Source organism: Hyperolius riggenbachi, chromosome 10, assembly GCF_040937935.1.
Source record: "Hyperolius riggenbachi isolate aHypRig1 chromosome 10, aHypRig1.pri, whole genome shotgun sequence".
Taxonomy (NCBI): Eukaryota; Metazoa; Chordata; class Amphibia; order Anura; family Hyperoliidae; genus Hyperolius; species Hyperolius riggenbachi.
In genome coordinates, this window is record NC_090655.1 from 204,270,186 (window position 1) to 204,294,586 (window position 24,401).

A 24,401-nucleotide genomic window follows, 5' to 3' on the forward strand; every position below is an offset into this window, starting at 1 on the left:
GGCGTTCGTATCAGCGGGTCATTCATCATCTCAATCATAGTGAGAATTAATGCAGAATTGGTTTCCATTTATATCGAGATGATTCTATCATAAATCCTGTGCTGATTACAATAACTGCAATATTCATTCTGAACATACACATGCCATAAGCTATGCTACATAATATTTTTTGTTCATTTTTGTATTTTCATACTATATTTATTTATTTAATGTATATATGTATAGAAGTACTTTTTACTGAGGAGTCCACATTGCTGTTGTAGGCACTCTTTTTGGCCTGAGGAAGCGGGCTTAGACCCGCGAAACGCATTGCCTGTGCTTAATAAAAATCTTTTGTATGTTACAAAGATTTCGTCATTGAGGTAAGATACCTTTTATCCTTTTCATTTTAAACTGTTTTTAAAAGTTTTTAAACAATCCAGGGCACTTCTTTCCCCCTATGTGTGTCCAGTGCAAGAGTTCAGGTCCACTTTAAACCTGCTTCAGTTATTTACCAAAACTGCACCTTGGCCTCGTGACAGAAGTGCTTTACATATAAATAAATGCCTAGACATTTTAATTGAGAGAATTATATGATAAGTTATGTGTTTTATACTAACCAATGCAGCTCCCCAGAAGGGAATACCACTAGAAATAGTTGAAGATTTGCCACCATGGTAATTCGTTGTCAATCCAATGCCGATTCCAATGTGTGCAATGGCCAATATAATCATAAGAATCTGTAGGACAAGAGAAATAATTAATACTTTTACCTATTGTAGCATTACATTTAATATATACATAATGCACATACATATACAACTTCTGTTATTAATATGAATATTGTTACTCTTTTAAAATGGACTAAAAAAAAAAAAAGGCAGAATTAACTTGTTTTTGTGCCAAAAAGAAGACAAGCTAAAATACTGGTCTACAGATATTTGGACGCTGCTTCCTAATACTGAGATCAGAAGTGGATGCATTGTATGTGGTACATATTGTAATTGATATAGTCATGCCCATGTACAGGGGGTATCACACAACACCGTTATTAGCCAATAGTAGAGCAAATATCAGCTGTAACAAAGCCAATCAGCTGGAACAATAGCCTATCTGTGCCCAGCACCCACTGCTACCACACCACCTCAGACAATGGTATGTTCATGCATGTTTACGTTAAATGAATATTTTTGATGCCACAATTTGAAGATACACTGTATTGGATTATTTGCATGTTCCACCGCACTCTGGATTAAATAGCAATAGAAGCAGGGCCGATTGTCTCCCTCTCCTCTCCTTTATTGTATTGCAACTTCTAATCAACCAGAGCACGCTATCAATACCAGAAGTGTGGATGAAGAGGTGTGTGTTATATGCTATATCCTTTCAAATTCAGCGCAAATACTGTAGTGCCCACGCTTTTCTTCTTCTGTCACAGTTATTAAGATTTGTGTGTAACTGGTTAAGGTTCTTGGATGTAGAAATTATTTCTAAGATTGAAAACAACTGTATGTTGCGCATTCTTGAGTGTGCTCCTGCACATTTACACCCCTAATGCACAGAGGTGCTGCACCTATCGGCACGACCTCGGAGTTACTCCTGCTCTTGTATTTGCTTTAAGAGGCGGGCTTGGGACCCGCAAAATGCATTGCATAATTTTATGTGGAGTACTGATTAAATATATATTTTTCTGGATATCATATATGGTGGTTGTGTCATGTATATTGGGGAGACGGATCCACCCCGTCCCCCAATTTTTTATTTGGTTTTAATAGACTACTAATTTTTATTCTGCTGGCGCCTCTGTAACTACTACAAATATGCGCACAAATGCTTGTGTGCTATATAGAGATGGCTCGAACCTCCGATTTCGTGAACTGTGAACGCGAACTTCCGCAAAAGTTTGCAAACATGCGAATTTCCGCGAACCACAATAGACTTCAATGGGGAGGTGAACTTTGAAAACTAGAAGCATTTATGCTGGCCACAAAAGTGGTGGAAAAGATGTTTCAAGGGGTCTAACACCTGGAGGGGGGCATGGCAAAGTGGGATACACCCCAAAACTCCCCGGGAAAAATCAGGATTTGACGCACAGCAGCGTTTTAAGGGCAGAAATCACATTGAATGCTAAATTAGAGGCCTAAAGTGCTTTAAAACATCTTGCATGTGTATACATCAATCAGGTAGTGTAATTAGTGTACTGCCTCACACTGACACACCAAACTCACTGTGTAACGCACCGCAAATGGCTGTTTGTCTAGTGACAGACGTGCTGGACTGGTGCGCACCATGGCCAGAGTGCAGGTGATGGCGGTTTTCAAGCCCATATGGTCAGGCTGAGGTAGCTGAATGACAGAACAACAGTGACTGAGTGTCCAGCTGATCGAATTTGGTCTGTCCACAATGAAGCAATGACTTTATTATCTATCTTCTTGGGTTAGGTGTGCCCCCCAACCCCAACACACTCATATAGCCAGCGGTCATTGCTTCATTGTGATACGCAAGCCCCTTCACTGCAGCAAGGTAATGATCACGAAGGGGAATTGACACATGTACATGCCTTTTGTTTTGTTGTTGCAGCTGCAGCGCAGCCAGAAAAATTAGGCAGGCATGTACACGCACCAGAAACATTATTATGGCGGCCGCTGCTAGCAGCAGCCTTAAAAATTCAGGAATCCGCCTGGAGTCCTGGACCCTGTTGGTGGTGGCGGAGAAGGCAGTCAAGCGGCCTGCAGGCAGAGATGCTGTGTGGGGACCAACTTAGTCTTGGTGCAGGCAGTCACATGGCGTGCAGGCAGAAATGCTGTGTGTGGGGACTGACTTAGTCTTCGGGTGGGCAGTAGCCCTCCGGGATCCATACCTCATTCATTTTGATAAAGGTAAGGTACTGAACACTTTTGTGACTTAGGCGAGTTCTCTTCTCCGTGACATGCCTCCAGCTGCGCTGAAGGTCCTTTCTGACAGGACGCTTGTGGCAGGGCAAGACAGAAGTTGGCTGGCAAATTGTGACAGCTCTGGCCACAGGTCAAGTCTGCGCACCCAGTAGTCCAAGGGTTCAAAGCTGCTCACAGTGTCTACATCCACACTTAAGGCCAGGTAGTCGGCTACCTGCCGGTCGAGGCGTTGGTGGAGGGTGGATCCAGAAGTGCTAAGGTGAGGCATTGGACTAAAAAATGTCCGCATGTCCAACATCATCATGAGATCGCTACAGCATCCTGTCCTTGCCTGCGTGGACATGGAAGAAGGTTTACTGGGAGTGGTACCTTATTCCGTTGTGCTGTGACATCACCCTTAAATGCACTGTAAAGCATAGTTGCCAGCTTGTGCTGCATGTGCAGCATCCTTTCTGCCTTCAGGTGAGTTGGTAGCATGTCCACCTCTTTGTGCCTTTAACGAGGGTCTAGTAGAGTGGCCACTAGAGTTGGGCCGAACGGTTCGCATGCGAACGGTTCCAGGCAAACTTTGGGTGGTTCACCTTCGCAAGCGAAGGCAAACTTTTCCGGAAGTTCGGTTCGCCCCCATAATGCTCCATTAGGGTCAACTTTGACCCTCTACATCACAGTCAGCAGGCACATTGTAGCCAATCAGGCTACACTCAGTCCTGGAGCCACTCCCCCTGTATATAAAACAGGGAGCGCCGGCCATTACACTCACTCGTGTGCCTGCTATAGTGAGAGTAGGGCGAGCTGCTGCACACTGTTTCTCCTAGGGAAAGATTAATTAGGCTCTTGGCTTGTTAGCTTGCTCCTGGCTGATTCTTATTGCTATAATAGCACCCACAACAGCTCTTTTGAGAGCTAATCCTGTAATCCTTGTGATTTTTTTTTCTGTGTGTCACTGACACTTGTGTTGCATTATAGACAGCCTTGATAATTCATACTGTGTTTGTGCCAGTCCAGGCCCAGCACAATCAGACAGTGAGTCAGTGACTAGTGATACTGACTACCTTTGTCAGTCAGCTGCACATTGTGTAATACCCATTATTACTGGACTTGTGTTCCAGCAACAGCTTTTGTAATTCATACTGTATGCAGTGTCACTGCCAGCCATGCCCACCACATTCAGTGACTAACTGTATCAGCTGTACATTGTGTAATACCCATTATTACTGCACTTGTGTTGCAGCGACAGCTTTTGTAATTCATACTGTGTGCAGTGCCACTGCCAGGCAGCCAGGCCCACCACATTCAGTGACTAACTGTATCAGCTGCACATTGTGTAATACCCATTATTACTGGACTTGTGTTGCGGCTACAGCTTTTGTAATTTATAATGTGTGCAGTGCCACTGCCAGCCAGGCCCAGCACATTCAGTGACTAACTGTATCAGCTGCACATTGTGTAATACCCATTATTACTGGACTTGTGTTGCGGCGACAGCTTTTGTAATTCATACTGTGTGCAGTGTCACTGCCAGCCAGGCCCACCACATTCAGTGACTAACTGTATCAGCTGCACATTGTGTAATACCCATTATTACTGCACTTGTGTTGCGGCGACAGCTTTTGTAATTCATACTGTGTGCAGTGCCACTGTCAGCCAGGCCCAGCACATTCAGTGGCTAACTGTATCAGCTGCACATTGTGTAATACCTATTATTAGTGGACTTGTGTTGCGGCGACAGCTTTTGTAAGAAAGTGTTGAACCCTTGGACTACTGGGTGCGCAGGCTTGACCTGTGGCCAGAGCTGTCCCAATTTGCCATTCAACTTCTGTCTTGCCCTGCCGCAAGCGTCCTGTCAGAAAGGACCTTTAGTGCAGCTGGAGGCATTGTCACTGAGAAGAGAAGTCGCCTAAGTCACAAAAGTGTTCAGTACCTCACCTTTATCAAAATAAATGAGGCATGGATCCCGGATGGCTACTGCCCGCCCAAAGACTAAGTTAGTCCCCACACACAGCATCTCTGCCTGCATGCCGTGTGACTGGCTGCCTGCCCCAAGACTAAGTCGCTCGCCACACAGCACCTCTGCCTGCCGGCTGCTTCACTGCCTTCTCCGCCACCATCAACAGGGTCCAGGACTCCAGACGGATTCCTAAATTTTTTAGGCCGCTGCTAGCAGCGGCTGCTATAATAATTTTTCTGGAGCATCTACATGCCTGCCTAATTTTTCTGGCTGCACTGCAGACGGCTGCAGCAACAAAACAAAAGGCATGTACATGTGCCCATCCCCCTTCTTGATCATTACCTTGCCACAGTGAAGGGGCTTGCGTATCACAATGAAGCAATGACCGCCGGCTATATGAGTGTCTCGGGGGTTGGCACACCAAAGATAATAAGGTCGTTGCTTCATTGTGGTCAGACCAAATATGATCAGCTGGACAGTCCCTGTTCTGTCATTCAGCTACATCAGCAAGGCGACCATATGGGTTGTAAAGCCATCATCACCTGCACTCTCGTCATGGTGCCCACCAGACCAGCATGGCCGTCACTACACAATCAGCAGTTTGCGGTGCGTTACACTTGTATTTCTTTGTGATCCAGGTTTGCAAAAAAACTGTAGGCCAGCATCCATTTTTTTTTGCCAGTTGTCCCGCCCCCTCCCCTTTTTTTCTTACACTTGGTATTTAGATATTTGATATTTTGAGGGTTGCACATGTATGTGGATCGGACTGATAACTTTTTTGCAAACCTGGATCACAAAGGAATACAAGTTTTTCTGCACTTTTTTGCACAATATTGGACTTTTTAGCCTGCTGTGTAGCTTATATATGATTGACATGTATATGATATAACATTTCTATATTTATTATGTAGGGCTGGAATACCAATAACCATTGGTTTGAATTGGGAGATTTTAACCCGTTTTAATTGTTTTATTGGATTGATTGAATAAAGTTTTTTTTTTTTTTGTTGCATCATATGTGCGTGAAGTCATGATTATTTGTTGGATATGAATTTTGACGCAGATTGGCCCCTTTTCTAGAGTACACCAGACGTACTATCCAACTCCTCTTGCTCTACCTCAGTGATGTCAGGTAAGTTTTCCTCCTCTCCCCAGCCACGAACAATACCTCAGGAGCGTTGAGCAGCGCAAGCCCCCTGCGACGCCTGCTGCGATTGTTCTTCTGCTGCCTCCTCCCCCCAAAAATACCTTCCTTATCATCTGACTCCTCTCCCTCAAGCGACTCTTCCTCCTTCTCCCTCTCTGTGCTGCCGCAGGTGTTAAGGAAATATCTAATTCTGATGAGAATTGATCCCGCAACTCTTCCTTCTGTAACTGTTCCTGTTCACGCTCATCCACAGCTTGATCCACCACTCTACACACGGCACTCTCCAAGAAGAAGGCATATGGGATCAAGTTGCTGCCTTCACTGCAACCAGGGCCGGATTTATACTTTTTACCGCCCAAGACCAATTATACCATCTGTATGGTTGTTATCTCCGTGTGCCCCAATGAGAAATGTACTTACATCATTGGATGTCACAGACAATAACTATTTCAGTAATACGTGTATAAGTTATGTTATATTTTCCGTAAGAACTTTTACGTTATGTTTGCCATCTCATTAATGATGGACCCATTGTGCCACCATGTGAGTTAGGCTGAAGTGTACCTGCAGGATAGAGCTTACAGGTCTTGCAGGGACGACACAAGTACACAGGACAGAGAGTTTAAAGGTTAAAGCTGACCTTGTAGATAAGGATGGCTGCATGGAACAGCTTTACTGTCCCTCACTGAGCCGCCCCTAAATTTCTGGTGCCCTAGGCCATGGCCTATGTGGCCTTGCCAGAAATCCGGCCCTGATTGCAACTCACCAGGTTTGTCACCTCCTAAAACGGCCGCATGAGCCTGCAGTGTCCAGTTCTTTGGCCAGAACATCCCCGTCTCCCCAGAGCTTGTCCTTCTACTGTAGTTGTAGAGATACTGGGTGACGGCTTTGTCCTGTTGTAGCAGGCGGTAAAACATCAGGAGGGTCGAATTCCAGCGAGTCGGGCTATTGCAAATCAAGCGCCTCACCGGCAAGTTGTTTCTCCGCTGAATATCGGCCAAGCGTGCCATGGCCGTGTAAGACCACCTAAAATGCCCACACAACTTCCTGGCCTGCTTCAGGACCTCCTGTAAGCCTGGGTACTTACACACAAATCTCTGGATTACGAGATTGAGCACATGTGCCATGCAGGGTACATGTGTCAAATTTCCCAAATTCAAATCCGAAATGGGATTGCTGCCATTGTCACACACCATGTTGCCGATCTCCAGTTGGTGCGGGGTCAGCCACTGATCCACCAGTTTGTTAAGAGCAACCAGGAGAGCTGCTCCAATGTGACTCTCCGCTTTGAGGCAAAACATGTCCAAGATGGTGTGACACCGTCGTACCTGGCATGCAGCATAGGCCCTGGGGAGAAGGGGCTGTGTAGCTGGAGAGGAGATTGCAGCACCAGTACAGTTGAGCTGCCACTCAGCCAAGGAGGAGGAGGAGGATGACAGTGAAGAGGATGTAGCAGGAGGAGTAGGAGGAGAAGGATAGGAGGTGGCAGCAGGCCTGCCTGCAAACCGTGGAGGTTTCACAACTAGTTCCGCTGCACAGCCACGTACTCTCTGCTTGCCATCGGTCACAGGGTTGATCCAATGGACTGTGTAAGTAATGTACCTTCCCTGACCGTGCTTGGTAGACCAGGCATCCGTGTTCAGATGGACCCTTGACCCAACGCTGTGTGTCAGAGATGACACCACTTGCCTTTCTACTTCACGGTACAGTTTTGGTATCGCATTTTCAGAGAAATAATTGCAGCCTGGTATCTTCCACTGTGGTGTCCCAATGGCCACAAGTTTTCTGAAGGCCTCAGAGTCCACCAGCTGGTATGATAACAGCTGGCGGGATAACAATTCCACCAAGCCAGCTGTCAGATGCCGGGCAAGGGGTTGCCTGGCAGACATTGGCTTCTTCCGCTCAAAGATTTTCCTCACGGACACCTGGCTGCTGCTGTGGGCAGAGGAGCTGGAACCGCTCAAGGTGAGAGGCGGAGTGGAGGAGGGTGGCTGTGATTGTGAAGGTGCAAGGGGGAAAGCAGCTGAAGATGATGCACCTGAAGGAGGAAGAGGAGAAGGAGGGTGGCTTTGCTTTTGTGTGCTGCTTTTGTTCAGGTGGTCTTCCCATTTCAGTTTGTGCCTTTTCTGCATGTCCCTTCGTAAGGCAGTTGTCCCTACGTGGATGTTGGCTTTTCCATGGCTCAATTTTTGGTGGTAGAGAGTACAGATGGCATTGCTCTGATCTTTGGCATTCACACAAAAAAATGTCCACACCGCTGAGCCACTCTGGGGTGTGGGCACTATGGTGACGTCAGCAGCTGACATTGAAGAGCATGTTGGCTGGCTGGCTGTCCATAGGTGGTGATACATGGCGCTGGACACTGCCACCAGCTGTTTTTCATGATGAGCTCCCTCTGCTTCTTTCAGGAACTTGTCTCCTCCTACTACTCTCTGACTCCCCCTCTGAACTGTTCCCCTGTTCATCTCCTCTATTAGGAACCCGTGTGGCATCCGTATCATCATAATCATCATAATTATCCTCCCCAGCTTCGCTTGTATCAAACACCTCAGAACTGCACCAACAGCAGGTACTTCATTGTCCTCCTCCTCACACCTTACGTCCATAGTGTCGCCTAACTCAGAAATATGAGGTGGTGTAACTTGCTTAGCACCTCCATCTTGTTGTAACAATAATGGCTGTGAATCAGTTAATTCCCCACCAAATAACTCCTGCGAAGTGTCATATGTAGCAGATGTGGTACTTGGAGTAGCGATAGTGGCTGCGGAAGATGAGGTGTTCTGTGTTAAATAGTCAACCACATCCTGACAATCTTGGGAGTTGATGGGACGTGCCTTCTTCTGAGCCCTGTACTTTGGTCTAGGGCCGCACAAAATCACGTCAGCATGACCTCGAACAGACCTGCCGGGTGGCCTGCCTCTGGGTCTGCCTCTGCCTGTTGTTTTGTTCATATCGGGGAGGATGAAGTGAAAGGTATGCACTGACTTGACTAATACAATGTGCAGTCACACAGGTGCAGTGAAAGGTATATAGTGACTGGTATTACAATACAATGCGCAGCTGTCGCACAGGTGCAGTTAACAGGTATGCACGGACTGGTATACTAAAAAGCGTGCAGTCACAGGTGCAGTGAACAGGTATGCAGGGATTGGTATTACCAATGTGCACCTGTCACACACAGGTACCAGGAACAGGTGCAGTGACTGCTTGTGGTCACGTAAGTGCACTGAACAGGTTACAGGTATGCACTGCAGTGATTGGTATTACAAATATGCACCTGTCACACACAGGTACCGTGAACAGGTGCAGTAGAGTGTGGTATATTACACTGCTTGCGGTCACAAAGGTTCACTGAACAGGTTACAGGTATGCACTGCAGTGATTGGTATTACAAATGTGCACCTGTCACACACAGGTACCATGAACAGGTGGTCTATTACACTGCTTGCGGTCACATAGGTACACTGAACAGGTTACAGGTATGCACTGCAGTGATTGGTATTACAAATATGCACCTGTCACACACAGGTACTGTGAACAGGTGCAGTAGAGTGTGGTATATTACACTGCTTGCAGTCACGTAGGTGCACTGAACAGGTTACAGGTATGCACTACAGTGATTGGTATTACAAATGTGCTCCTGTCACACACAGGTACCATGAACAGGTGTAATGACACTGCCTGCGGTCACGTAGGTAGGTAGGTGCACTGAACAACAACAGGTGGGTATGCAGTGATTGGTACTACAAATGTGCACCTGTCACACACACAGGTACCGTGAACAGGTGCAGTGACTGGTGGTATTAATGATGCGTACGCTCACGTAGGTAGGTAGGTAGGTGCACTGAACAGTGAACAGGTGATGTGATTGGGATTACAAATGTGCAGCTGCCTGTCACACACACAGGTAGTCACTGAATGTGCTGGGCCTGGCAGTGGCACAGTAGGAACTACCACCAAGGGGCCAAAGGCCAGCTGCGACTGACTGACAGGGCTGTATATAATGCAAGTGGGTCACACACACAAAAAAAATAGATCACAAGAACAAGATTAGCTCTCAAAAGAGCTGTTGAGGGGTGCTTTTTTAGCAATAAGAATCAGCAAGGAGCAAGCTAACAAGCCTACAAGAGCCTAACTAAGCTTTCCCTATCTCTCTCTCTCTCTGCAGCAGCTCTCCCTTCTCTAATTACTGCAGGCACATGAGTGAGTAAAATGCCTGATGCTGCCTGCCTTTTATAAGGGGGGGAGGGGCTCCAGAAGGGAGTGTAGCCTGATTGGCTACAATGTGCCTGCTGACTGTGATGTAGAGGGTCAAAGCTGACCCTAATGATGTAGTATAGGGGCGAATCAAACTACCGAAAAAGTTTGCAGTTCTCCGCGACCACGAACCACGGAAGTTCGCCGGCAAACCGTTCAGGCCATCTCTAGTAGAGTTGGGCCGAACGGTTCGCCGGCGAACGTGGTTCGCGCGAACTTAGGTGGTTCGCGTGCGGGTGTCGCACGCGAACGTTTTGCGGCAAAAGTTCGCAAAAAAACGGTTCGCCCCATAATGCACCTGAGGGTCAACTTTGACCCTCTACATCACAGTCAGCAGGCCCAGTGTAGCCAATTAGGCTACACTAGCCCCTGGAGCCCCACCCCCCCTTATATAAGGCAGGCAGCGGCGGCCGTTATGGCCACTCGTGTGCCTGCATTAGTGAGAGTAGGGCGAGCTGCTGCAGTCTCTCATAGGGAAAGATTAGTTAGGCTTAACTTCTTCCTGGCTGCATACCTGTTCTGTTCAGTGAGCCCTCAGCCCACTGCATACCTGTACTGTGATCCTGCCACTGCATACCTGTTCAGTGATCCTGCCACTGCATACCTGTTCATTGATCCTGCCACTGCATACCTGTTCATTGATCCTGCCACTGCATACCTGTTCAGTGATCCTGCCAGTGCATACCTGTTCATTGATCCTGCCACTGCATACCTGTTCATTGATCCTGCCTCTGCATACCTGTTCAGTGATCCTGCCAGTGCATACCTGTTCATTGATCCTGCCACTGCATACCTGTTCATTGATCCTGCCACTGCATACCTGTTCTGTTCAGTGAACAGTTTGGTGTGTCAGTGTGAAGCAGTACCTTAATTACACTACCTGATTGATGTATACACATGCAAGATGTTTTAAAGCACTTTAGGCCTGTCATTAAGCATTCAATGTGATTTCTGCCCTTAAAACGCTGCTTTGCGTCAAATCCAGATTTTTCCCGGGGACTTTTGGCATCTATCCCACTCCGCCATGCCCCCCTCCAGGTGTTAGACCCCTTGAAACATCTTTTCCATCACTTTTGTGGCCAGCATATTTTTTTTTTTTTCAAAGTTCGCATCCCCATTGAAGTCTATTGCGGTTCGCGAACTTTAACGCGAACCGAACCTTCCGCGAAAGTTCGCGAACCCGGTTCGCGAACCTAAAATCGGAGGTTCGGCCCAACTCTAATCTCTAGTGCTATACCGAATGGCAGAAATCATTCACTAAAAAATAAGGATGGGGGGTGGTGTAAACACTGTAAAGTTTTAAAAGCTAATTAAAGTGATATGAGTTTCTTCCATGAAGTTTTAACTCCTACCTAGCCTATTAACCCCTTGGTAATCACCTCAATATCTGTATCTGTCCATACACCTTTAATGACTTCTGCCTGCAGCGATCGCATGCAATCGCTATGGTGACAGATCAAGGCCCCAATAATCTACAGAGTCAGTGCTCTGATGTTGCCTAGCAATGCATCTGTACAGCACGGGGGCCCCTGTTCTGTCGCCCTAGTGATTGCATCCGATCACTACAGATGCACAGGTGTGTTTTCCTTCTATTGTTTACAACAATCATTGACATGCACTTCAATTTGAACTGCTGTGTTTATAGTATTCTGTATTGTTTGAAGGAATTAAAAAAAACAACAATGTGTTTTAAAAAAAAAGGTGTTAAGTTATGAAGATTTGTCGTGAGGTTCGGACAAATGAAGACACATTAAACTTTCCAAAGACAACCCAATGATCTATAAGCTGAAAGCACATATGTAGCATTGTCTAAAAGCTCTTTACTCATCACTTACGCCGATACATGGATTTCCCCTTCTTTGATTTCTACTGACTGTCTCCTGTGGCCAGACTGGTACTGAAGTCTGAGTAGTGTTGATCACTGGTGGATTTGTTGTTGGAGCGCTATAAGGGATATTGTTAAAGGTAGCTGATGGTTGTACGTTCCACTGTTGGTTATTAGCTGGAACCTGCACTTGGGAGCCATTGTAAAACCTAGACCATGCATCATTAGGTCCAGCTTGAACACTAGGAGTGACATTCAACTGCAAATCACTAGGATACAATGGGAAATCACTGATTGTTTCATAAGCCGGAGGAAGTTCAGGATCATGATATTGTTGAACAGGATATGGAGCTACAGGGACATTCTGTAATGGTAACGCATGTTGTTGAGGATGTGCTGCATTTCCAGCGTACGGAGGAGGAACATATCGCTCGCTGTTTACGTCATTTCCAGGTGTGGGCATCCCTAATTTAAACTGTGAAAATAAAATCGTAATTTTAATTAATTCAGTAACCTAAGTAGAATAGTCTTAAAAATAACAAAATAAGGACAATAAAAGTAGAAAATGGGCCTGATGCAATTGTCAGACTCGCCAACATTAAATGCTGCTGTTAGAGTTGAGCCAAAATTTTTGTAATTTCGCATTACTATAATTACGCATGCGAAATTTGCTATTACGATGCGAAATTATGGTAGCGTAATTGCCATTAAAATCGTAATTGAAAATACCGTAAGCGTAATTTTCAACGCGTAATTTCGCGTTTCATTCATACCGTAATTTCGCGTTAAACCATACCGTAATTTCGCGTTAAACCATAACGCTCCTATATAATATAAAAAAGCCGCCAAATTTGGAGAATATATTAAGGAGATCAGAAGGAATAAGAGGAAAAAATTTTTTTTTCAAAAACACCTTATAGTTTTTCAGAAAATCGATTTTAAAGTTTCAAAGGAAAAATGTATACATTTAAAAACCCGCCGACTTTAACGGTTAATAGCAAAGCCTGCTTAAAGTTTAGGAACACCAAATTCCCAGGGTATATTAAGGGGATCGGTGGGAATAAGAGGAAATTTTTTTTTTCAAAAAGACCTTATAGTTTTTGAGAAAATCGATTTTTAAGTTTCAAGGGGAAAAATGTCTTTCAAATGCGAAAAATGTCAGTTTTTTTTGCACAGGTAACAATAGTGTATTATTTTCATAGATTCCCCCAAGTGGGAAGAGTTTTACTTACTTCGTTCTGAATGTGGGAAATATTAAAAAAAAACAACGTGGGGTCCCCCCTCCCAGACCTCTTTAACCCCTTGTCCCCCATGCAGGCTGGTATAGCCAGAATGCGGAGCACCGGCCACGTGGGGCTCCGCACCCTGACTATACCAGCCCGCATGGTCCATGGATTGGGGGGTCTCGGAAGGAGAGGGGCAGCCAAGCTTTCCCCTCCCCCTCCGAGCCCTTGTCCAATCCAAGGACAAGGGGCTCTTCTCCACCTCCGATGGGCGGTGGAGGTGGAGGCCGCAATTTCCTGGGGGGGGGGGTCATGGTGGCATCTGGGAGTCCCCTTTAAAAAGGGGTCCCCCAGATGCCCACCCCCCTCCCAGGAGAAATGAGTGTAGAGGTACTTGTACCCCTTACCCATTTCCTTTAAGAGTTAAAAGTAAATAAACACACAAACACTTAGAAAAACTATTTTACTTGAACAAAAAACATAACCACGAAAAAAGTCCTTTAATATTCTTAATTAACCATTAATACTTACCCGTCCCTTTAAATAAATGATCCCTCGCAATAGCCTCGGAAATGTTCTATCAGTTACAATGTAACAAAGTTATTACAATGTAACAACTTTGTTACATTGTAACTATGCTGCACCCGACGTCACTCGCCGCTCAGCCGCCGCATAAGTCCCCGCCGCCTCCCGCTGTCCACCCCGCCCACATCTGTCACCCACATGTCACCCACATGTGGGAGAGGCGGGGAGAACAGCGGGAGCCGGCGGGACTTAGCGTCCTGCAAGGACCCGACAGAGCTCTGAGCTATATAGCTCAGAGCTCTCTAAGCATCTTTGAATTTGGGCTCCAAGGAGCCCCATTGGTCCTTAGCAGACCAATGGAGTTCCTTCTGATTTGAAGGAACCCCATTGGTCTGCTAAGGACCAATGGGGCTGCTTGGAGCCCAAATTCAAAGATGCTTAGAGAGCTCTGAGCTATATAGCTCAGAGCTCTGTCGGGTCCATGCAGGACGCTAAGTCCCGCCGGCTCCCGCTGCCCTCCCCGCCTCTCCCACATGTCACCCACATGTGGGTGACATGTGGGTGACAGATGTGGGCGGGGTGGACAGCGGGAGCCGGCGGGGACTTAGCGTCCTGCACGGACACGTAAGTGTATGCTTGGCTGCCCCTCCCCTTCCGAGACCCCCCAATCCATGGACCATGCGGGCTGGTATAGTCAGGGTGCGGAGCCCCACGCGGCCGGTGCTCCGCATTCTGGCTATCCCAGCCTGCATGGGGGACAAGGGGTTAAAGAGGTCTGGGAGGGGGGACCCCACGTCGTTTTTTTTTTATATTTCCCACACTCAGAACGAAGTAAGTAAAACTCTTCCTACTTGGGGGAATCTATGAAAATAATACACTATTGTTACCTGTGCAAAAAAACCTGACATTTTCCGCATTTGAAACACATTTTTCGCCTTGAAACTTAAAAATCGATTTTCTCAAAAACTATAAGGTCTTTTTGAAAAAAAAAAATTTCCTCTTATTCCCACTGATCCCCTTAATATAACCTGGGAATTTGGTGTTCCTAAACTTTAAGCAGGCTTTGCTATTAACCGTTAAAGTCGGTGGGTTTTTAAATGTATACATTTTTCCTTTGAAACTTTAAAATCAATTTTCTGAAAAACTATAAGGTCTTTTTTGAAAAAAAAGTTTTTCCTCTTATTCCTTCTGATCTCCTTAATATATTCTCCAAATTTGAGGCTCTTAGCATTTAAGGGGGCTTTGCTATTAACCCTTGAAGTCGGCGGCTACCTAACATTGATCCATGCGTCAACTTTTCCGCTTGGGAGCATGGCCTTACGCATTAATTTCGTAATACTCACTGTAATGCGAAAATTACGCGAAAATTACGCTTACGAGAAATTTCGCGAAATCCTTCTTCATTATGATTATGTACTTACCACCATAATCGTAATTACACTAATTACGCGAAATTTCGCGAAATCGTAATTACGTCATTACGCTCATCCCTAGCTGCTGTGTCTGATAATCAGGCGATGATAACATCGTCTGATCCAATTGCATTTAGCCCTAGGCATCTTGTTAAAAAATCTCGCTTGGGCAATATTATCGCCCAGCGAATTCTTTACACCCTATTCCATTACACATTGCATGCCTCTGGGAAGCGATGCTTCATGGCAGACATGAACGGTAGCTCAGACCTGCAAAATGCAGGTCTAAACCAGCTAACGCACATCGTCGCTGCTATATCTGGGGGAGCTCCCCGCCGGGCCACCACACATCTCTGAAGCCCCCACGTAGCAGCACAGGCACCCAAGAGCCTGGTGTAGCCCATATATGCCAACTTCGGCTACAAAGGGCACCTGGTGTAGCCCGTATATGCCAAATTTGGCTACAAAGGGCGCCTGTTGTAGCCCATAAATGCCAACTTTGGCTACAAAGGGCGCCTGGTGTAGCCCATATATGCCAAAATCAGGTATAAAGGGCACCTGGTGTAGCCCATATATGTCAAATTCAGCTACAAACGGCACTCGGTGTAGCCCATATGCCAAATTCAGCTACAAAGGTCACCTAGTGTAGCCCATATATGCCAAATTTGGCTACAAAGGGTGCCTGGTATAGCCGAAAAAGCTAGTTTTAGTTTATAAAAAGGATGCTGTTATAGCAAAATTTGTTGGGCTATAAAAGGGCTCTAGATATAGCTGAGAAAAGTGATTACTAAGACCTAACTTTCCCTACTCTCACACAGAACCCCCCCTAACTCTCCCCCCCCCCCCCCGTGGTGCCTAACCCTAAGAACCCCCATCCCACTTGTGATGTCTAATCCTAACCCCCCTGCACCCCCAAATCAAAAATCTAAAAAAATATATAAAACATATGGTGTACAAAGGGGTGCCCTTTTGTAGCAGAATCAAAAACCTTGTAGCCATAACCTTGTAGCCAAATAAAAAATATGGGCTACAGTAGGGCGCCCTTTTGTAGCTGAAAACCTTGTAATCGAATAAAAAATATGGGCTACAAAGGGACGCCCTACTGTAGTCGAAAGCCTTGTAGCCGAATAAAAAATATGGGCTACAAAGGGGCACCCTTTTGTATACGAAAACCTTGCAGCTGAATAAAAAATATGGGTTACAAAGGGGCGCCCTACTGTAGCCGAAAACCTTGTTGCCGAATAAAAAATATGGGCTACAAAGGGGTGCCCGCTTGTAGCCTATAACAAAACTCGGGCGCCCTTTTCACCACCTTGTAGCCGATATTTGCAGAAATAACATTGATGTCTATGGAGACGCCCTGTTCATACAGGCAGCTCAGGCGCCCTTTTCAACTGATGCTTACCTGAGGAAAATTTATGCGTGCTCTAACACCAAGTTTTAACCCTAGCAAGTCTGGCTCTGCAAATTTGGCTCAATTGGCTACTCATGAGGCAATGCTCATGCAAATATGCATTTTCTTTCGCACGCCAAACTATGCAGGGTCAAAAAATGAATACCGCAAAGCAGTCGCCCTGCGGGAATTAGTTCATGCCACATAAGCACTATCCAGGAGCGCCACGGGGAGGCTTCCCAATGCCCCCATACAACCGGGGGACCGCGGGGTCCCAGGCACTCTCACCGCCTGGGAACCACAGCAGCACTCCGGAGGGGGAAGCTTGGTGGCGCAGGCGACCCCCCCAAGCGTGGCCAGCGCCGGGGGGAGCCGTCCGCTCCAACCTCCCAAAATTAAAAACAGGCACTTACCTTAATGTCCATTGCGTTCTGCTACATGCGCATTAACTTGGGGGCACCACATGAGAAAGGAGTGAAGCATGGGTCACCCCAAGCTTTAGAGCTCAGCGCCTCCATTACTACAGAGCTCCTGTTGTCCCCAATTTTGCCTGATGAAGCGGGCTTGACCTGCGAAACGCGTTGCATTTTTGTTTGGGGTACCGTATAATATAATAAATGTATTGATATATTTATATGAAAACATGATCTCTGGTCTGCTTTTGGGAGGTGAGCCCACCACTCACTCCAAGCAATTTTAAAGGTTTTATGAAGTTTTATCCTGCTGGCACCTCTGTTCTGCATTCAAACACACAGTGTCCACTCCTGGTGGAGGGGAGTGCTACTCCTTTCTTGATTCCTTTCTACAGAGAGCACTTCATAGCCCTGAGTGAGGACAGGCCTAATCTCCTCATCTGTCTTTATAGTGGTTGCCTGAATGGTAACCCATGTTTGTGAGTATAATTTTTCTCACTTAACCATTTATCAATTATCTTAACATACTATACCATATTGGGCTCTCGGTTTTCTCTTTTATATTTAGAGCTCAGGGCTGGCTCACACACAACACTCCAGAGGGGGGGGGGAGGGAGGACAGGTGCAAACAACTCACTCCAAGGCTCAAACCACTAGAGCAAGCTCCTGGATAGTGCTATGTAGCATGAACTAATTCCCGCAGGGCAACCGCTTCGCGGTATTAGTTTTTGACCCTGCAAAGTTTGGCATGCGAAAGCAAATGCAATTTTGCATGAGCAATGCCTCATGATAAGCCATTTTAGCCAGATTTGCACAGCCAGACTTGTAAGGTTTAAGCTGGGTGTTGAGCACGCATAAATCTGCTTGTGGATAGCATTTTGCATTTTCTGTCCTTTGGAGGCAGGTGGTGGATGGCTTGCTCTAGGTGGTGTGAGCCCTGGAGTGGGCTGTCTGTGCCTGTCCCCGCCCCTTCTGGAGTGATATGTGTGAGCCAGCCCTGAGCCCTATATCTCGGGGTGACCCATTGCTCACTCCTTTCCCATGCAGTGCCCCCAAGTTAATGCGCAGTAGCAGAACGCAATGGACGTTAAGGTAAGTGCCTGTTTTTAATTTTGGGAGGTGTGTGCAGATGGCCCTCCCCGGTGCTGGCCACGCTTGGGGGGGTCGTCTGCGCCACCCAGCCTCCCCCTTTGGGGTGTCGCTGTGGTCCCTAGGCAGTGAGAGAGCCTGGGGCCCCGCAGCCCCCACCGGTTGTATGGGGGCATTGGGAAGGCTCCCTGTGGCGCTCCAGGATAGTGCTATGTAGCATGAACTAATTCCCGCAGGGCAACCGCTTTGCGGTATTAGTTTTTGACCCTGCAAAGTTTGGCATGCGAAAGCAAATGCAATTTTGCATGAGCAATGCCTCATGATAAGCCATTTTAGCCAGATTTGCACAGCCAGACTTGTAAGGGTTAAGCTTGGTGTTGAGCACGCATAAATCTTCTTGTGGTTACCCTTTTCAACTGATCCCGGACCATTTACATAGGATCTTGCCATTTGCCATTACAACTGAAATCATGCAGTGAATATTTTATTCTACCCAATAATCTCCGGGGCTTCTGGATGCTAAAGTCAGAAGGTTCATTAAGTATAATTTAAGGTGATTTTTATGTAGCTTTTTTTTTATTTAGGATAAATATTTTTTTTATTGTGCATGGAGCCAAATTCAGACAAGAAGGGCAGCATCTAACTGTGTATATCAATTCACACATTCAAATTATTTGAACATAAGGTAATGTTTTTGTGATTCATAAAACAAAACAAAAAAAACAAAAAAAACATTACAGCCTCATTTCATGTGTGATATGACTGTGAATTTGGTTCAGAAAATGACTGTATATCTGCAATATAATTTGGTTCATACATACAGTAGCTATTAAGTCAGTTTAGCCAGTTTGTAGTATACAGCAAACAGAGCAGAAATAAAGAAATATAATGCTTGCTTCAGACAATGTAGTGTCAGTGTCTCTGCCAGTGTTGTATTACTGGCCCATATGCGAACCAAGCTATGATAGATGAAATTCTCTCAAGTTGCTTTAGGTACTAAAAATCCTAAATAAAATATATATTTGGCTTATTGTTGTTTGCTTTGAAACATCATTAGATAGTCTAACAATAATAAGCTATTACTTCTTGCTACAACTTTAAAATTCTTTGGTCTGTAAGCCAAACATGAACCCACCTTTTCCATCGTTTCTGGAAGGGGTAATGAGAAAATCAGTCAGCCAGTAAGGAGCGGCCAGTAGTTACTGGCAATAGCAATGTGGCTCTATCAAACATCATTAATCAAAAACAGGAAATGTAAATTTACAGAAAGTTATTATAGATATTAAAAAAGCAAAATGACAATGCAGCCAGTATTTCTCCATAATACAATGCATCTTCAACTTGAGCCTTCTTCACATAGTGTAGTCATGCTGAATTCACATCAGTTCTACCTTACTATTATTATTATTTAGTATTTTATATAGCGCCGACATATTACGCAGCGCTGTACAGTGTTTATATATATATATATATATATATATATATATCTTGTCACTAACTGTCCCTCAAAGGAGCTCACAATCTAATCCCTACCATTGCCATATGTCTATATTATGTAGTGTAAGTACTGTAGTCTAGGGCCAATTTTTTTAGAGGGAGCCAATTAACTTATCTGTATGTTTTTGGAATGTGGGAGGAAACCGGAGTGCCCGGAGGAAACCCACGCAGACACGGAGAGAACATACACGGAGAGAACATACAAACTCTTTGCAGATAGTGCCCTGGCTGGGATTCGAACCGGGGACCCAGCGCTGCAAGGCGAGAGAGCTAACCACTACGCCACCGTGCTGCCCATACTACTTCACTATCTATGATTTTGATGATGATTTATAGTAAATACAGAAGTGACTATATACTGTTGAATGTCATATATATAGTGCAGTTTGTGTATCATTGTCTACTGTTCACATTGTTTATGCAGTTGGATATACAGTAGAAGTCTATATATAAGGTTATATATGTAAGTAAAGAGTCTACTCACCCAGAAGAGAGAGCTTGTTACTGCTTGTCTGAGTTCAGTGCGGGACTGAATTTCCTGTATGTATGAATTGCTTTGTCTGCCTGCTGCAGTTTTATAATCTGTTTGGATTCCAATTCATGTGCTCAGGGGGCAAAGTTCAAGGGGGAAGTACAGTTGATGAGTCATGGAAGAAGGAGGACTGCCAGGGCCAGATTTGTACTTTTTACCGCCCTAGGCCACTGTCACCAGCCGCCCCGCTTCAGTATAGGTAGCAAGATGACTCCTCCCCTTTTCCCTCTAGTATAGGTAGCCCGATGACCCTCCAGGTATAGGTAACCAGATGATTCCTCCCCCTTTTCCTCCAGTATAGTTAGCCAGATGACCCCTCTTCTCTTCCTGAGCCCTCCCCCTTCCCTCCAGTATAGTTAGCCAGATGACCGCTCCCCCTTCCCTCTAGTATATGTAGCCAGATGACCCCTCCCCCCTTCCCTCCAGTGTAGGTAGCCAGATGACTCCCTTAATCCCCCCTTTCCTCACCCCCCACCTTTCAGTATAGGTAGCCAACTCGCCTTCACACCGCAGCAGCCATCAGTGTCACTCATTTTTCCACTCTTCTCCAGTGCAGAAGCTTCCTCTTCCTCTCCATCTCCAATGATGCCCAAGTCCGTAGCTGCTCACCACAATGCAAACGTGCACAGAGAGCAAGGTGGTCATTGCACAGGTGGCTGGCAGCAGAGTACCACAGTCAGGTGCTCGCCTGATCTCCCTGCATTGCAGCATTTGCAAGCTTGCAAATGCTGCACCAGTTTAGCCTGCTGCTTTGGTGCCCTTCCTCCTGTGGTGCCCTAGGCCATGGCCTAGGTGGCCTAGGCCTAAATCCGTCCCTGAGGACTGCACAGTCAAGACACGCAACATAGGCAAATGAGGTCCAATGACCATTGTGGATTGCACCACACTAAGGAAAAATTGAATGTTATATCAAGGATGTCATGCTAGGAAAGTTGCACAACCAGCACTTTGGGCTGCCCATTACCTGTTGCTTAAAGAGGAACGCCAGTGAAAATAATGTAATAAAAAAAGTGCTTAATTTTTACAATAATTATGTATAAATGATTTAGTCAGTGTTTGCCCATTGGAAAATCTTTCCTCTCCCCTGATTTAAATTCTGATATTTATCACATGGTGACATTTTTACTGTTGGCAGATGATGTAGCTGCTGCATGTTTTTTTGGCAGTTGGAAACAGCTGTAAACAGCTATTTACCACAATGCAGCAAGGTTCACAGACAGGAAATTGCCAGGAGTACGTACTCAAGAGTTTCTTAATCGAAGGGTTTCACCACAATATCTGTCATACAGCGCTCCCTGATGGTCTGTTTGTGAAAAGGAATAGATTTCTCATGTAAAAGGGGGTATGAGCTACTAATTGGGATAAAGTTCAATTCTTGGTCGGAGTTTCTCTTTAATTCACTTTTTGAAAGCAAGACTTTTCTAACTTGTGTGCATATAAAAACAATAGCTGCGTTCCTTCCTTATATGATTCTTATTATATAGTCATAATATTATATTGATATCACAAAACTCACTTTTTATGACTAGCATACGCTGTAACTTAAGCCGTTCCCTCTTCAACCTCTGGCCAAGTTGTTCTCCTTACTAGATAACCTAAAAATACACTTCTCCAGGCATACATGAATGCTACCCCACCGCTAGCTCCCCCCCCCCCCCCCCCCCAATTCCCTTAGAATGTAAGCTCACGAGGGAAGGGCTCTCTCACCCTTTTGTGTTTTTGAATGAGTTATATATTTTGTGTCTTGGAATTTTTTATGCATTGTATTCATCATGTTACATTTGTCACTTTAATTTCCATATCTACCAATTCTGGATATTTCTACCAGTATATATTTGCTGTGTATCGTTGTCTGTATTATTATGTACCCCATGTTTTGTTTCTAAAGCTCAACATACACCATACAATCTTGGCTGTACAGATTTACCAAATCTATGTAGTATAAGGGCCAACAGTTTGAAAATACCTTGAATGATTGATTGGATAAGCTCTTATAAAACATGAAAGTGGTAAAATTGAATAATCTAGATTGTATGGTGTGTGTTGAGCCTTAAGGCGGCCACACACCATACATTTTTTTAAATATCTGTTCAATTTAAGAATTGCAATCAATTTTTCTGACGGATTATAACTTTTTTAAAAATATGACCAATGTACCACACACCTATGTTCAATGTTTCCACAAATATGATAAAAATGATAGGAAACTCTGAGAAAATTGCTAGGGTGTGTATATTAATAAATTGACAATCTAACACACACCATACAATCTTTAGAGAAATTGAAGAGAAATATCTGGCATTCCGGACAGATAAAAATCGAAAAAAAAATGGAAATCTGATCAGCTTTTTCAGTCGAATGAAAAAAAAGCTTTTGATTTTTTTTTGGGAGATCCGATCATTTTTGTGGCTCCGCCTCTGACACAGAAGGGTTTGAATCTGGGCTCTTTCTGTTTAGTAATCCAGCACCTATTCAGTAAGAGACCTTGGGCAAGGCTCCCTAAGAAAGGTCAAAAAGTATTTTACCCTGCGCTATCTAACTAATGCGATGGTGTACACATATAAATGATAACACTTCGTCGGTTCACTTTTGGAACTGCTTCTTTCTGGGTGGCGCAAAAGGTAGATCAGCGCATCATCAGGCCGCTTCCGAATGGCCTACAATCAGAGATGCGCTGAGCCCCCCAGAAGCTGCAAACGCACCTTGAACCCAAACAGAAGCTCTGCATATACACCAAAAGCAAGGCTGCTAAGTGGGAGCAGCTGACCAAAAATGAATTAAATTAGTACATGACAAAGAAATGAACAGCGCTACTTAAAAACAGATAAGTGCCTACTTGCATGAGAGTGCAAGCCCCACTTGTGGGATAAAATACACACCTAGCATACACATAACCTGTCTACCACTGGAGGATGTTTGTTTCCTGTAACAGCTTTCATGCAACTTGTTAAGTACTCATCCCTCCCACTGCGGAGAAGTCATCCTCATATGGGAGGGGACCTAACACTAACTAAATCCTTTGATATTATATGCATTTCTCTGGGTGGCACCAGGTACTAGAAACAGTGAAATATAAAAAGGAACAGAAGCGCTCCAATAGTGCATTAACTTCTTTTTAATCAATGAGATAAAGTATTGCACTTACAATTCAGTTTCTTTAAAATGAGCGTGTATGTGGCCTGCCATGATCCTTCCTCTTCTCCTTGGGTCTGGCCAGGACCCGGGACCATGCTCTCAGTATCTCTGCAATGATCGGCAGTGTTGCGTGTCGGGAAGGAGGGGGCGTGACCGCACCATGTAACTGCCGCTATGTCACTATCGAATTCCGTGTTTGCCACGCCTTCCTCAGGAGGATGCAACAATTATGCATATGAAAGAGCTGATAGTCGCATACACCACTCTTACAGTACAAAATACATTAAAACATATAAACATTTATTACAATTCATCTGTGAAAAAATATATATATATATATGAATATAAAAACGTTTATGATAAAAACTTTTAAAAACAACGCATATATGTATATGTGGATATAAACATTATCTTATCTTTTGCATTACAGGAATAGGCTTGAAAAATGTTATAGAATCTCTCTGTGGAATTACCAACACCCTTTTGCATACTTGTAATGTACCTAAAGCGCTTATCAATTTTAGAATGATTCATGTAACTAGTGGTCCTGGCATTGACTGTAATGAGGTGGCCCAAAATGCAGTAAAAAAGCTAAAACACCGCTGGATGGGATCATATAAAAACATATAGACACATATAAAAATATATATAAAAATTATGTACAAAAATGATATATAAAAATTACATTCTCGTTTCAACGTATAACTGGGTGTGGAATCTATTGCATGCTTCCGCCAATAAGTGGTGATTGCATGCATGTAATGGCGGGCGTTTGTTTATATTATAATAGTTTAATTAAAAAAGTGTAATATCCTAAAAAAAATCGGAAAAACACAGTGTCCCGAGACACTTTCTACAGTTTCATAAGGCAGATCCCAGTTTCCTGAAAATACCGGTAGTTGGATTGGAAAAAATCATGCTTCCTTACCAAATGGCTTGAGATATAAAAGACTTTGTGAACAAGAAATGCATTGGATATTCAGACTCAACAGCCTGAGCCCGGAAGGACTGAATGAGGAGTTAGAAGTGAAGAGTTTCCTGTAATATTCATTTTCTATTGCCCCATACATTACTTTGGTCCTCTGATTAGTTGTGAACAGCGGAGGATTTGTAGATTTATATTATATACTTT

General features: G+C 44.7%; 1 protein-coding gene across 1 annotated transcript in view; it reads right to left on the bottom strand.

The window, feature by feature from the left end:
• The window catches only part of LOC137536217 (membrane-spanning 4-domains subfamily A member 8-like), a 45,934-nt gene extending 25,773 nt beyond the window's left edge, over positions 1 to 20,161 (bottom strand). Inside the window, exons 1-3 of the mRNA XM_068258327.1 lie at positions 20,087 to 20,161; positions 12,061 to 12,525; positions 600 to 719 (exon numbers count right to left, since the gene is read on the bottom strand). Of these exons, the coding sequence (XP_068114428.1) occupies positions 600 to 719; positions 12,061 to 12,513 (573 nt within the window). The 5' untranslated portion in view covers positions 12,514 to 12,525; positions 20,087 to 20,161. The remainder of the gene's footprint in view (positions 1 to 599; positions 720 to 12,060; positions 12,526 to 20,086) is intronic.
• Positions 20,162 to 24,401: the final 4,240 nt, after the last annotated feature.